The 14729-nt window shown below is 42.5% G+C and overlaps 1 protein-coding gene across 2 annotated transcripts in view; it reads right to left on the reverse strand.

Moving 5' to 3' along the window:
* Positions 1 to 4433: 4433 nt before the first annotated feature.
* The window catches only part of crppa (CDP-L-ribitol pyrophosphorylase A), a 53797-nt gene continuing 43501 nt past the window's right edge, over positions 4434 to 14729 (reverse strand). For both annotated transcript variants that reach the window (XM_083918506.1, XM_083918505.1), the window contains one exon: positions 4434 to 5898. In XM_083918506.1, coding sequence (XP_083774632.1) covers positions 5794 to 5898 — 105 coding nt within the window. In that variant the 3' untranslated portion in view covers positions 4434 to 5793. The remainder of the gene's footprint in view (positions 5899 to 14729) is intronic.

Genomic DNA, 14729 nt, shown 5'->3' on the forward strand with positions numbered 1-14729 from the left:
AAAGTAGCAGGTACACTTCACACAGTCTTTGTACAGACAGGTCCAATATGGCCCCCTAGTGGAAAAACAGAGTACAACAGTCACAGCATACCAGACTTATTGACCATGAAGTCCACCAGGTGTCACTGTACTCAAAGAAATACATCATGCACCCTTCACACAGCCTCACTCCTAACCATCCATCCAGGCATGTTAGTGGTTCTGATAAAGTCCTTCAATCAACACTTTTCCTTCCCTTAGTTTCAGTGAATCGGATAAATCTCCAACAGTCGAGGTCTCCACGGTAACATGAAATCCATGTCCCTGTCTCAACACTTTAAACACCTGAGCGACTCCAGTTTCTTCCTTTCACATTGTCCCGTCCCTTAAAATAAAACAAAAGGAAACATGCACTTTTCTGCACCATCCAGCTGCCGCAAACACTTACTAGAGCACCTACTGTGTATTAAAGTGTAATTATGGCGTAAAATCATGGTCTTTTTCGACACTTGCATACATCAAATAAGCCATCAAGAGATTGTTTTGTGTATTAACAGAGATATCACGGAGAGTTGCTAGCCTGCCGTGGCTAACACTGATTAGCTCGGGGCAGTAAGGTGAAGGCATTAAAACAGCTTTTTTTAACCACTAATACTGTTCAAAATAACAGCAAACCTCTAAGAGTCCCTACACATAAAAACAAAGCTAGACTAGAGAGCCCTTAGTATATCAAAAGAGTGTTTTAAAAGACTTACTACTGGCCCCTGTACCAGCTCCTCTCATAGTAAAGTCCAAATGCAATCCGAAAAGAAGGAGCCCACTGATGATTTATTCCACAAAAAAAACTCGTAAACGTTGTTGTTTGTGGCAGTTTGGTGAAGTATAAGTTAATAAAAGATGTAAAAGGTTTGGAAAAAGTCCCAGACAGAGAATTTCCCCGCAGCACCAAAATGTCACGCGAGTGGGTGAGGGCGTGTGTTGCCGGAAGGGGCCACAAGTAGAGGTAGCATCAGGGTAGCATCAGTCTCAGTGTGCGGGCCTTTTCTGGTGTGCCTGTGGGTACTGCGAGCCCAAGGGCATCGAAGAAGAATGTTAATGCTGCCGACAGAGTGACATTTTTCACCATAGCCTGGAATCATCAAACACCGCAACACGCTGTGTGACTGGTCTGAAGGATTCCCCATCCCTCATCAACCGCACTGTACTGGACACTGTTTTTTCATGTCCCCAGGATAAATTGGAAGAGGCGACCGATTCCTAAACAGAGCACCGATGGGCTCCTTCCTTCTGGATTGCATTTTGTAAACGACTTGAATGGACTTTACTATGAGAGTAGCTGGTACAGGGGCCAGTAGGTAAGTCTTTTAAACACTCTTTTAATAAACTCTGGGTTCAATAACTACCTTGTTGCGGCTTTTTTTTATGTGGACTCTTCTCATGCTGCTGCAGAGGTTTGATGTTATCATGAGCAGTATTAGTGGTTAAAAAAGACGTTTTAATGCCTTCACCTTAATGCCCCGAGCTAATCAGTGTTAGCCACGGCCAGCTGTTAGCAACTTTTAGCGACTCTCCGGGATATCTCCGTTAAAAGTTCACACACGAAAAAAAACGATGGCTATTTGATGAATGCAAGTGTCGAAAAAGACCATGGGATGATTCTGCTGGAATTACACTTAAATCCCCTGCCATAAATAGTCCCCAACAAATATTTCTCCTCCTGTTTTGAGCAGCATTTGCTAAAAACTCCAGTGACCAGCTGTTTTTGGACATTAAGCCTTTTTAAAAAAGTTAAATTATAAATTTGTGAGCCGATTACTAAGGTTTTGTGTTCTGTAGGACTGAATGGACACGCACACAGGAGAGGAGACACAGAAGGTATTTGAAGAGAGACTAACTATCATGGGGTTGGTTAACAATAAGTAAAATCTAAAATATGGGCACAGTTTAGAAAGTGGAGGAAGCATTCAGATGGGGAACAAAACAAAAATCAAACTCTTGCATTAATAATTAAGACAACAAAATGCAGATGCTTGCATACACTTCACACCATTAGCTCCTCATGCGCCGCTGTGGGTCCCTGAAATATAAACGTACGTTGTGAGGAGTTCATTACAGGAAGCTGAAGAAGCCCGAGGCAGCGCTCTATCAACAGTTGGAATTCCACTGAGCCGCAGAGGACGGAGAAATGCAGGAAACTGGAGATGCCCTGGAAGTGTGAGAGGTGTACACAAAGCGACGGGGCCTTTGTGGCCGTCTTAGGAATGTTCCGGCATCAACACTTTTAAAGACTCTTTGATGTGTTTGCAGACCTGCGCGTGATCCCGAGGACGGCTGCAGTCACCTGTGTGAACGTACTCAACGCAAAGTTTGAGGTTTCTTAATATTCCCAGACATTTGGTTACGCTTCGACAGAAATGCAACATTACAAAGAGCAGATTTGTTGTGACTTTCTTTTTGAAGACTTTATACATCACAGAAGGATGATATTGCACTTTTTACTCCACTACATCCCTCAGCTGTAATCAACAGTTATCCTTCAAATTAAGAATTTACGTTAGGATAAACATTACTGTTGGTGGTGCATTTTAGGAGTGATGATAAGAAGAAGATTTCTAAGTACAAGTGTACTGACTCAGTGTTTCACAGGTCAGGTAACATGGATGTCTGGAGCACTATGACAGCTTAACAGCATGAACAGTCTGGTCAAGGCTGACTAAAAGCTGCCCTCTGTACATTTGTAATGAGACTGACCGGGGTAAAGAGGGTCAGCTGTGCAGACAGGTGAGAGGTCAAGATGAGGCCGGACTGCAGGGCTCATTTCCCAAAAGCATCTCAAGGCAAAGATAAAAGGTGTTTTTGGACATTTTGACAAGTCACAGCAGGAAAAGCACATGTGCAAATAATGAAATGAATGATGGCTGAATTCCATTTAGCTGCTTTGGTTTTAGGTTCCTGGTTGCGTGCATGCCTGCTCCATCTTAGCCTCGTGAGACCATCCCGATCTCTGAGCTCCATGGTATTTTACTCTCAGGTCAGTCTGCTAACGTGCGGCGGAGAAAATTTGAAGAAGTTTGCCCAAGTGACCGAACTGATTAGCGTTGGATTTGAGGCGGATTTAAGTGTGACGCAACGAGGAGTGACTGTTCAGTGTAAACACCATGGCGGCTTCCGCGGATGAGATGAACGCAGTTTTTGAGGAAGCCGCTCACTAAACCTTTACAGACTTTCTGAGCTTTGCTTAGCACGTGATACGCTCGTTGATCTGATTGGTTGATTTGGCCCGTATGTTGGTGATAGACAGATGGTTTATCCAATCAGTAACCAGTATTTTCGCCCCTTCCCAAAGATCTCCAAACGAGGGTTCCCAGATGGATATGATGAGCAAATGCGAATCAATCCATCTGGAGGCGTCCGGTTAGCTCACTCTCACTGGGACACACGAGTAGAACTGAGCCAATTTCCATGTTCTTAGTAACACCTGTGCTTTAACTGACAAGTCGAGGGCCGGGCTGAATCCAAACGTCCGGACTTCGCCGCACACTAGGACTTTGTGGGTGCTTTCCCAGGAAGCCTGCGAGTCCTGAGCGTTGTCCAAATCCACAATTCATCCAGTCCAAGAGGGGCCTCAAGCGGACTTTCTGCAGACTTCCAGGGCGTCCCCTCATGTTGCCGACTTCACTGATTTAATTATCCACAGTGCACTGCAATATGGACGCAGTATTGTAGTTTTTACAATCGCAGATTAAAAAAAACCCAAAATTAACTCATTATGAATGTGCAAAACAATTACTGTATTAAAGCATTGCTTGAATCCGGTTGAATGTTCAGTCACATTATGGTACAGAATTATGGAGAAGAATAGTATGGAGGTAATAAAAAGCATTTTATTGCTGCAGCATGCCCTACAAAAGCTGCACTGTAATGCCAAATATATAAGTTATGAAGCGATCACTGCGTACATGATTGTAGTTGTTGCTTATATGTTTCCACAGCAACAAGTGAAACAGGCGTGAAGCCTGTTTATCAGCGTCTTTGCAGTCTCTCACCCTCGCAGACTTGACATGAGGACAGTGAACACGTCACAGTATGTACGACTGAAGTCCACGAGGGCTCAGTTAACAAGTCCAGAGGAGAGAAAGGCCTGGGAGGTAGAAAGGAAGCACAAACATAAAAAGACGCCGCCGACAGGAATGGTTTCTTCCAACACTCTCAAATGTGCGGCGTGTTCGCAGCGTCAGGAGGCAGCTGAAGTGCCCGTGAGCAGGATGCTGCACACGGTGCTGCTGTCGGGGTCTAATCATTAGAGTTCATGGTAGAACTGAATATTTTGTGATTTTGATTTCTGCACAAAAATGCAAAAGAACATTGTCTGAAATAAGCACTTCTACAGTACAATATGACAAAAAACATCTTTATCTTTATTATACCATATGCATTATTTTAAATAAGCAGTTTTCATGGAGTACAAAAAAGAACCGTCTTAGTATTTGTTTCATGAGCAGCTTTGTCCAGCGGTAAAAGCAGTGGTTATGACACAATACAGTAGTTCAAAAGCACCGTAAACGCTCCTCAAGCAGGCACTTTTACACTTAAACAGGTCGCAGGTCATGCTGTATACACAACTGATTTGTCCCCTTTCTTAAAACGATGGTCTCCAGTGTTTAAAGCCACTTTAAAGCTCCTCTTATGTGTTAAATTTGTACATGATACAGGTATGTGCGCTGCGGTGTGCATTGCCGTTCTCCAAAGCAAGACAGTTTGAAAACAGATGCACAGGGATTTTCCTGAAAAATGTCAGCGTACTAACTTGATGAAAAAATACATTTTAAAGAAATAAATATTTTTGAATTTTTTATACCTCATACAACTCTTCATCAGTGACACGATTAGAGATATGGGGACGTTCTTGCAGTTAATGTGGACAGGACATTAGAGCTCGATCGCCGATATTATCGACTAATATTGGCCTATCATAGACATACGTATGTATCGTGTAGATATTTTCCGATATGTGCTGATAAGAAGACTTTTTGTATAGAACATATAAAGCAGAAAACGGTGCTTATGGTGATCTAGAAATGGTGTCATTCTTTATTTAAATGATCAGCAGTTGTCTGATACTGAACAGGATGTTTATACGGCTATTTATTTTATTTAGCATTTATTATTAATTTTCTTACTGTTCATTCCTGAAATAGGTTGACAATGTAGTACAATAATAAATAGTATGTGTTATTTGTTTAAGAAAGCAGCCTTCTGAGTAGCTATGCAGTCATTTCAGTGAAAAATCCACACAGAAGAAATATTTTTTTTTATTCCAGCTCAAAAATTCACTCTCTCTCTAAAAATCGCTCATCAAACCCATGTCGGTCGGACCCTACAGAAGATGCAACTTCCTCTTTTACACTCCAAAGTGAACAGGTTGATTGTTTATAGTGAAGGGAAGCTTCATCTTTCACTGACATTTCCAATTTTTCCCCTGGAGTCTGCTTTATAATGGTGTAACAACGGGCCATTGAGTTGTGCTTGCGTTACTGAGTTGCATGATGGGAAGTGTATGATTCTGGGTTTCTTGAGCCTGACCCACACTTGGGACTCCTCTGCTTCAATTTCGATGATCCTTTTTTTTTTTTTTTGGTCTCATGAAAGTCCCCGCACTTAATTTAGACGAGTGGTAGTTAATCGTGAGAAGATCCCTTTAACATCGTTGTTGTTGATAAAACAGATGGAATCAGAGCAGAAAAACTCAACCGTCTCTTGCCTGCAGTGTTCGTGAGTCACGCTGAGGGGATTTCTGTGGGTGCTGCTTCCCCTTCATGCCTGCAGAAGCTGGCCCACCAGGGCGGGGCTCCTCTCCCGGATCAGGGCTGATGTGATCTCAGCAACCCTCAACACTGACCTCTCCCAACGCTCGGTGTCCTGAGAGAGGGAGTAGAATGAGGAAGAAGAGGAGGAGGAGGAGGAGGAGGAGAGACAGCGAGGTCATTTGTTAAACAGCATAAAATTACAGGCAGACGCTCATTACGTGAGCTCAGTAGTAGAAGACCCTGCAAAGACCAACTGAGACATCCCCACGCAGCTTCACATTTGTTTATGTTTATCTTTTCTCCCGCGAGTCACGACTCGGTCTGAGTCATCCAAATGTTTGTACTCCAGTGTGTACCAGCGTTAGCAGCCAGTTCAAACAAGTGGTACAGCACTGGGTATGTTAAACCATGTTGTTCCACTTAAGGAACAGACCTGTAGGAAGAAGTTACAACATCCATGGTTTGCAGTGATGGAAGAAGTATTCAGATCTCGTACTTAAAGGTTGAATATGGAGAATGAGCAGAACACCGCCATCTAGTGTCTCAAGATTGTATTTGCATCAATAACAAAAAAATCCAGCAGTCGGGTTGCCAGGTTAGTTGCAGAGTGTGTCAACCCATCCCCTCCGGCAAATCACACTATTAAAAACAGTAATGCAGAGAAGTTTCACTGACAGTTACGGTTACAGCTAAATAAACATGAAATTTAGCTTACCGATCAAGGAGAAATGTAGCCATTTTGGCGTGCGATTAAATGCTGTTTAACTCCTTTATCTCAGTCCATGGAGTGAATGCTTGGCCTATATTGACTGTTTTTTGCCCGTCTCCGGTCACTGCTGGGACAAATAAGCAGCTGCAGGATTGGCAAACTCCATTTCACCCAGTGCCAGACTACAGTAGCTGCACCCAACAACAGACAACCCTGGCAACCCACAATGCCAGCAACTATTGGCTGGTACAATGTAAACATAGGCTACATTCAGCCTGCCTCAGCACCATCCACAGCCGATGTTTGTATTAGTTGGGAGTAAGGTGGCGTCAGACACTGCCAAGATGGCGACGGCAGTTACCGCCCACATTGAGCTTCACAACGGCTCCTCGGAAACATATTGGTGAAATTATCTCATCTCATTTTTCAACTGCTTATCCGGGGCCGGGTCGCGGGGGCAGCAGCTTTAGCAGGCAACTTCTCACCCTATCTCTAGGGGAGACTCCAGCCACCCTCCTGAGGAAACCCATTTCGGCCGCTTGTACCCGCGGTGAAATTATGTGGGCAACATATATATTTTATACAGTCTGGGTCATCACTTTAACGTAACAGCTGGTGCAGTTAATTTAGATTTTTGTATCAACAATCTGAGTAACTAGTATCCAGAGTTATCAAATAAATGTAGTAAAAAGTACAATATTTGCCTGTGAACTGTAGTGAACTGTAGTGGAGTAGAAGTGTATATATATATATATATATATATATATATATATATATATAAGTACAAGTGAACTTAACTACACAGCACTTTGGCTTCACTCTGAGTTGCATGTACATTTCTGACAAACACGGCAACGTTCCAGATTTAGCATCAGTTGCCATTTTATTTAAAAAATAAAAAGTTCCTGGATTCTTCCCACAAGGATGCTCCTCGTGAGAGGAACAAACGCAGCGCACACTGAATTCACCACATTACATTTTATTGTGAGAATCAGAAAATCTGGTGGAGGATTTTTCGTGACTACCATGTTATTTTATGTTTGGATCCACAGACGGAAGCAATTTTCAAAAGGAGAGGGGAAGAAAAAAACGCCTGTCCTTTTTCACAAATTTGCGTTAATGTCAAGTCCTCAGACGCTTGTGAACCAATAAGGCCTGCGTTAAGATTTATGGTGCATGATATTGGACAGATCTACGCTAAACCACACGGAAGACAAAAGGGGACCAAGCATTCTCTGATTCGCTCACACTGTTTCTTTTGAATTTGAACTCCACTGTTGTGGTTGTTTTGCCGTCGTGAGTCCTATCTTCTCTATCTCTTTCTTCTTTTTTTCCCCCCCTTCTCTGCAAACCGCTTACACAATGCACTTTTAATGGTTTTCACTCCCCTGACTCCGTTCCTCGGGCTACAGCGACTCCCTACTTTGATTTAGTTTCTTGACGAGGCCTAAGAATGACCTGTTTTACGTCTTTCAAAGGCGCTGCAGCTCGAGGAGCTTTCTTTAAACTTGTTCCTCGCATAGATTTATGCTTCATGCTCTACCTGGACTTTTTCATAAATGGACTTTAATAAGGCTCTTGACAACACTTTTGATGTAGCAGCATGCATGAGGGAGAAAATATAAAAAAGATTTTTGTTTCTTGAAACTCACACATATAGTTTATACCGCTGAGAACATGAAGAAAGGACGGATAACCACAGAGAAGAGAAAAACGAAAGGCCTGGGATAGATTTTGGTTTCTGCAACACGACCCTGCCGAAGGCCACAAGACGAACTGCGTCGGTTTGACATAAAGTTGTTCTATATACTACATGTGTTGCTACAGTTTCGACCTCTTTAGACCTACAGTATTTCCCCTCTCTCTGCACCTTAACAGTAGGTGACGTCGTGCCAGAAAGCCCCGTTCTGATTCTACAGGTTTCTGCAACAAACAAACAGTTTCTCATACATTAGTTCTGCATTCAAATACCTTAAAATTACACTTTCATGTTGTGTTCTTTTTATTTCCCAAATCTTTTTGCAAAGCCTGAACCCCCCTTATTACTGTTGCTATGCTTGTCAAGCTTTACGTTCTTGTACAGCACATAGCAGTTTACAGTTATAACTGTGGCAGATTTACTATCCAAATTCATAGCCATTATTGTAACAATTGGTCCTTATTTTGACTGTTTCAAGCTATGTTAGCTCCATTAGTTTGCTTTTTAATGTTTCCAGCTGACTTGCTTTAAAAACATACAACGATAAAAGAGTCTTAAATAAGCGCTGGATGGCTTCATACATGATGTCATGCTGAAAAACTAAAGTTAAAGCCACATGTTCCAGACAGAAATGTAAGATCGGACCATTATTTTAATTCTAACGCGACCTTATTTGGCTGGTTACTATAAATGGTTACATATTTTGATTACCAGCTGCGACAGCGACACTGGTATTGTTTTCAGTTTGTATGTCTGTGTGTGTGTGTGTGTGTGCGCACGTGTGTGGGTGTGTGTGCGTGTGTCATCATGGCAACATGTGGACCTGGGACACCTACTGTAGCAGGAACTAACACAGAGGCTGTTTTGAGTATTTCGCCAGGTGTTATGTGTCTGTGGACAGATTTTGTCACCGCAAGAGCATCGCAACCGTACGAGATACAGTCAGAAAACGTTACAGATGTATAGTTGAGATCAAAGCGAGGGCTGAGTCCGAAAATGGGTGTGATACGAGCAAGGGCCCTGAAAGTAGGGGGCTGGTGTGATCACATCACAAGATGGTTTCTAGTTTCTTATTTTCAAAGAGTATGTTTTCACATTTAACGTAGATGATTGAGGACAAACTGAGGCGTTAAATGTAATGCTATCTTTTATAACATTCCCTGAAGTGTAAAGTTCCACAGCATCCAGGATATTTCACAGCGAAACTCTACTAAGTTGACTTCAGAAGGTCAAAGACTGAACTGTGACGGATGTTTTCAAAGGACAGTTTGGGTAATAATTTTACTATCCCACTCTTTTCTCTGTTTGAAAACCAAACTTGTGTGTCCGACTTCCTTTTAGTGATGCTGCCGTGCTCTCAGAACTCAGAAACAGACCGTTTTCCCAGCGGTCACTTTGACATGTCATAGCAGAAAAGGCACAGGTGTAACTAATCAAATTAAAGATGGCTCTGTTCCATTTGGGTGTTCCAGTTAGCCATGACGGGGAGCCAGGGTGGGCAACACCAGGGTACTGGAACTGCACCACCAAATTGGAATGAAGCCTTCATAAATTGTGCCTTTCCTGCTATGACATGTCAAAATGTCTGCTGTGAAAAATGTCTTTTACTTTGGCGAGTACAGAGTTATCAAAACAGACAAAAACAATGCCAAAACCTACAAAAACTGCATCCAAGTTATAATAAATGGTAATTATCCTTTAAACAGGATTGGATCTGACTTGTATTATTTCACCAAGCAATCTGTCACTTTCTCTTCTGGGTCTATAAGTGATTTCGTCAGCCAGCTCTCAAAAGGCAGGCTTGCGTCGAGTGAAACAAAGTAATTTAAGAGGGCTTAAGAAGGCTTTACACAAAGCATTTAATGTCATTGCATCCACATAGAGGAACATAAAATATATATTGAAAATATATCCCACTGAAATGACAAAATGGGGATGATTTGTGACCTGGAACATCGCATTCAACATATCTTCAGATCTGGCTTCCAAATGCATTTTGCATAACAACTATGTGTCAGCAGTTTAACACATTGGGAGCTGAGTATATGATCAGCAGGAGAAAAAAATATCCTCTCTCAATCTGTCCTTTCTCCATCTTATAGCCTAACTTCACCGGCCAGCTCCCAACAGCACAGTTTGTACAGGAACTGGACGAGAATGTGACGAGGTGTGAGAGCGATGAGCGTGGAATCGGGCCTGACCGTGGTTAATGGGAGCGAGACACCCGGGATCCAGAACTCCCGGAGCACTCCTCCCTAATCAGAACCAGCGGAGGGGGAGTCAGATGACATGGATTTTCCACACAAATCCGACTGAAGGGGGAACTGAAGCACTGGAGTACAGATCAACGACTCCAGCCTCCTCATTGATTAAAGCAACACGGAGGCACGAACAAAAAAAAAGGATGGAATCAAAATATGATAGCTTTGTATGAGCTCCAGAGGCATTCAGTGTTCACTACTACAATCTTTTCTTAATAGGCTTTGAGATCCACAATTGACTAAATCTTTGAAGAATCAAAGGAAAAACTGTTCCTGTTTTTCTTTATGATGTACCCAAATCATTGTTCTGAGGCTTAATCACTGGCACGAGGCGATGAGATCGGCCAGTACATCTGTAAGCAGTCAACAGAATCCAGCTGAGAGCACAACATTGTCCGCATATCTTCAGGAATATACATAAGTTCATCAGTGATCAGTCAATAGCGAGAAATCAAAGTGTTCTAGTAAAATTTAATTGCATATTTTCCCTGTTTACATCACAAGCAATCAGATTAAAGCATTCCTCTGATTGTTATCTAAAAGCAATTACGTCTTCACACGGAAAGTATTTGAAATGTTACATGTGTTTGGAGGAGCTAAAATGCCACGGGGGTGATAAATGTGATGAGCACGATCGTCGGTCGATAACCACCCAAGTGCATTGACGAGGATGATGGGAAAGTCACGAGAACTCCGGGTGTCTCAGGCAGCTACAGCCATTAAACCGCAGCTAATGACTCTATTATAGAGGTCTGTTTTCTTAAAGGCAGAGCAAAAAACACTTAACTTTGCACACAAGAAAATAAGACAATGCAAAAAGCAAGCTGAGATCACCAAGGAGGATCAAAGATTTAAGCCTGTCTAAGCCCGAGCGCTGAATTATTTCCACTCCAGATATGGGGCCTTTGAAATATGAATCATGCTTCGTAAAACAGCATTATTAAATCAAGTAGTTGCTTGCACAGTGGAACACAAATATGACTTGAGCTCTTCATTGACTCGTGGCACAGCTTTAAGTAGTCACAACTGCCACTCAGGCTTCAAATGTGGTCGAGAAAAAAAAGCACGACAAAAGGGTAGAATTACTCAACGGCAACAAACTCAGAGGCTTCAGAGAGACATTTGCATATCTAACTGGTTTCAGGCTGAAATCTATATGACTTTAGCGTGAGGAGCATGTGAACTGATTGATCAGCGCTCGGGAAAGAGTTCACTCCAGTGAGACTTGTCAGACGAGAGATGGTACCTCTCCTGACCCAGGCTTTGCTGCCGTTGGCGGCGGCGGCGCTCCGTTCAGCTCGTGTCTCCTTTTTCCACTGAGGACCATCCAGGAGGAATAAAGCAGCTTGCTAATGAGCAGACCGCTGGCTCATTGTTGTGGGCACGCAAACATCCACGAGAGGGAATACGTTTGTTGGGACATACCAGACGAAAGGCAGACTGGGTAGACACTTCATCGGGCGTTCATACTCGTACATTTGCACGCTGGAATGTGATCCTGGAGGATCATCATCATCACAGCCTGTGTCCTCCAGCGTTTCCACTGTCTCTGTCCCACTGTCTCTTCCAGCAGAATATGGAGATGGAGAAACCAGTTAGCTAGCGCTCGAGGCTGAATATATCTCACTGTAGCAGCACTGAGACAAACAGTGCTGGAGTTAGGTATTTGGACAGAGATGAGATAAAACCTGAAATAAGGCGTAACTGAGCCCATGAGATGAAAACCACAGGCAGATTAGTCTGATTGATTGAGCTATTTGAGCTAATAGGCACTCCTCACCTGTTTACAGTGTGGAATTAAACTTCATATGTTCCAAAGACAGAAACGTCTTCATGTGCCAAAGTCTGAGTGCAGTCGCAGGAGGGTATTTTATGTGATTCTACTCTAAAAGTACCTGTTTTTATGAGATTCACTTTACTGTTATTAGATATAACAGAACCTCACTTTCCACTTCATAATGATTAACTTCCAGCCAAAAGTGTCATCACTTATTCACATCAGTGGAAGGTCTATCACGCTAATGTATGCCATGTTAAATGGGAGGGCAACACATTTACATTTTGAAACGCAACACTTTTTTTCCACTGACGGCAGAAGACTGCTACATCGATTACTGACGTGTCCAATCCCTTGGTGGCCTAAATGACATTTATATAGTTTCTCTTGACAGATTTCACATTTAAAAATAGAGCCTGCTAGCAAACAATATAGGAACTGGTATCAAGGGGAAAATACCACTGGATACGAGTCATAGTTGGAGAGAGCGAGAGGGGGACTTTAGTTGTGTTCAGTTTGTTAGTTTTACTCTGTGCCCCGAGCACCCAGATGATGGTCCAAGAGACAAGTCATATTATGAAACTAAGTGACAGCATTGTTTTAATACATGGACAATGCAGTATATAATCATTTGACTGGGCACTAACTAAAAGAAAATGCTCTCAATCACTCCCATGTGTATGAATGCACAAACACATGCAACAGCCTTGTTATTCCAAACTGCGACCACAAGTTTATGGAATGGAACTTGAATCATTAGCTTCTATTTTTGCTTACTGTTTAAAGGGAGGACTCTGACAAGCCGTGAGGCGACAGGTCTTTGAAACGCAGAGCAAATGGGGAACAGGGAAGAACGGGCAGGAAAGCATCAGAGGACCACACAATAAGCGATCCTCAAACTCTCCCTACTCTTAAATGCCACGGATGCAATCAACCTTTCCATCTGAGAGGAGCTTGCAGCGGCATTTCTGCCACACAAGAAGAGTCTGCTTTGAAGCTTAAAGGTTTCAGGCAATTAGGACCTTTAACGGTGACAATTTGTATGCCTCTGTCATTCTCCTGAGAACCCCAGCCCTGAGGACTGGTGCTGCTGAGGGCTTCCACTTCTGTTCCCTTCATGAAATGCCAAGAGTGCCGGGTCCTAATTGAAAAACAGCTTATGGAAAAGCTTGGCGCAGAGCCCGAGCCAAGAGAACTGGAAAGAGTTGTTAGAGTCACACCAGCTACCATAACCAAGGTGGCCAAGAACATTTAGAAATATATTTATGACCTCTTTTACTGTCACTGTATTTCTGATAGTGACATGCAGGCGCTGCAGTCCTAATAGTTGCCGCATCCACTTGAGGGCAGTATCATTACTAGCAATAAGGCCAGGCAGCATTCTCCACTCTGGGAGTCTTAAAAGCTTAAACCACCTAACATGAACCTCACTGAGCATTACTCTGACTTCTACCCTCTTAATAGATGAAGTAATTGCTTGGAAAAAGTCTCCCTAAATGACCTGTGTGTTGAATCCCGGTGATACAATACAGCTAAAAACACCCAGAGCTTTGGTCTGACAGAGGATAGTGTTTCAGGGCTTCTGACAGCTCGTCCCTGAGTGGGTATTGTGGTCCTACTGCCCTCAGTCCCCTCACGGTATCACTGAAGACAGGCATCAGCTTGGGGCTAAACTGCCAAGAGAGTAACAGGTCCAATTACTGTCCAGTCCAAAAATCTGATTACAGCCCCAATTTTAACACTGCTAAGGTGCTGCAGAGACTCATTAAATATAATGAAGAATGACTTTAGGAAATGTAGCAATTCCACGGAGAAAAGCTACGCCATTACAAGTCAATGTCCTGCATTTAATCTTTAACTCTTTAACATCTAATGTCTCCCTTTTGTTTCATCTTTAGCAGTTCAAAGGTTCAGGATTGGTCAGTCCACTTGTTCTAGCTTTTCATTAAAGGCATACAAGGAAAACATTCAAACCCAAGACTCCATGTTTTTATGGCTGGAAATATTCCCAATGTCTTGTGCATCATTTTATACACATTTTCCCCAAAGTTCAGTCTGACATGTTTGGTATCTTTGGAAACGTTGGAGAGGTTCCCCAGTAAAAGTGAAAAGAAAGCTCTGTGGGTTTGAATAATATTTGGCTGCACAGCATGACTTTATCATGACTGGGGCATAAGTAGGTCAATATGATAAAAAAGAGGAGTAAACAAGGAGTAGCAGAAAAATATCCTCGAATATCACACATAAAAGTACTAATCACATACTACCTGCATTGCAGCTTTCCTATCAAGTGAAAACATTGGTTAAGATCAAATCAAGAAAGAAGGATTAAAGCAAGAGCAAACAGAAAGCTGAAACAAAAAAGGAATACCTCAAATTGCACTTAGTTTGGAGACTAAGACTCATCAGATACAACAAAGAATGGTGTAGTACTCCAGTCAGTTGGTAAAAGTAGCAAAAACATGGCAAAAAACTACGAAGAGTAAAAGAATATTTT

This window comes from Echiichthys vipera (assembly GCF_963691815.1).
Source record: "Echiichthys vipera genome assembly, chromosome: 8".
NCBI lineage: Eukaryota > Metazoa > Chordata > Actinopteri > Perciformes > Trachinidae > Echiichthys > Echiichthys vipera.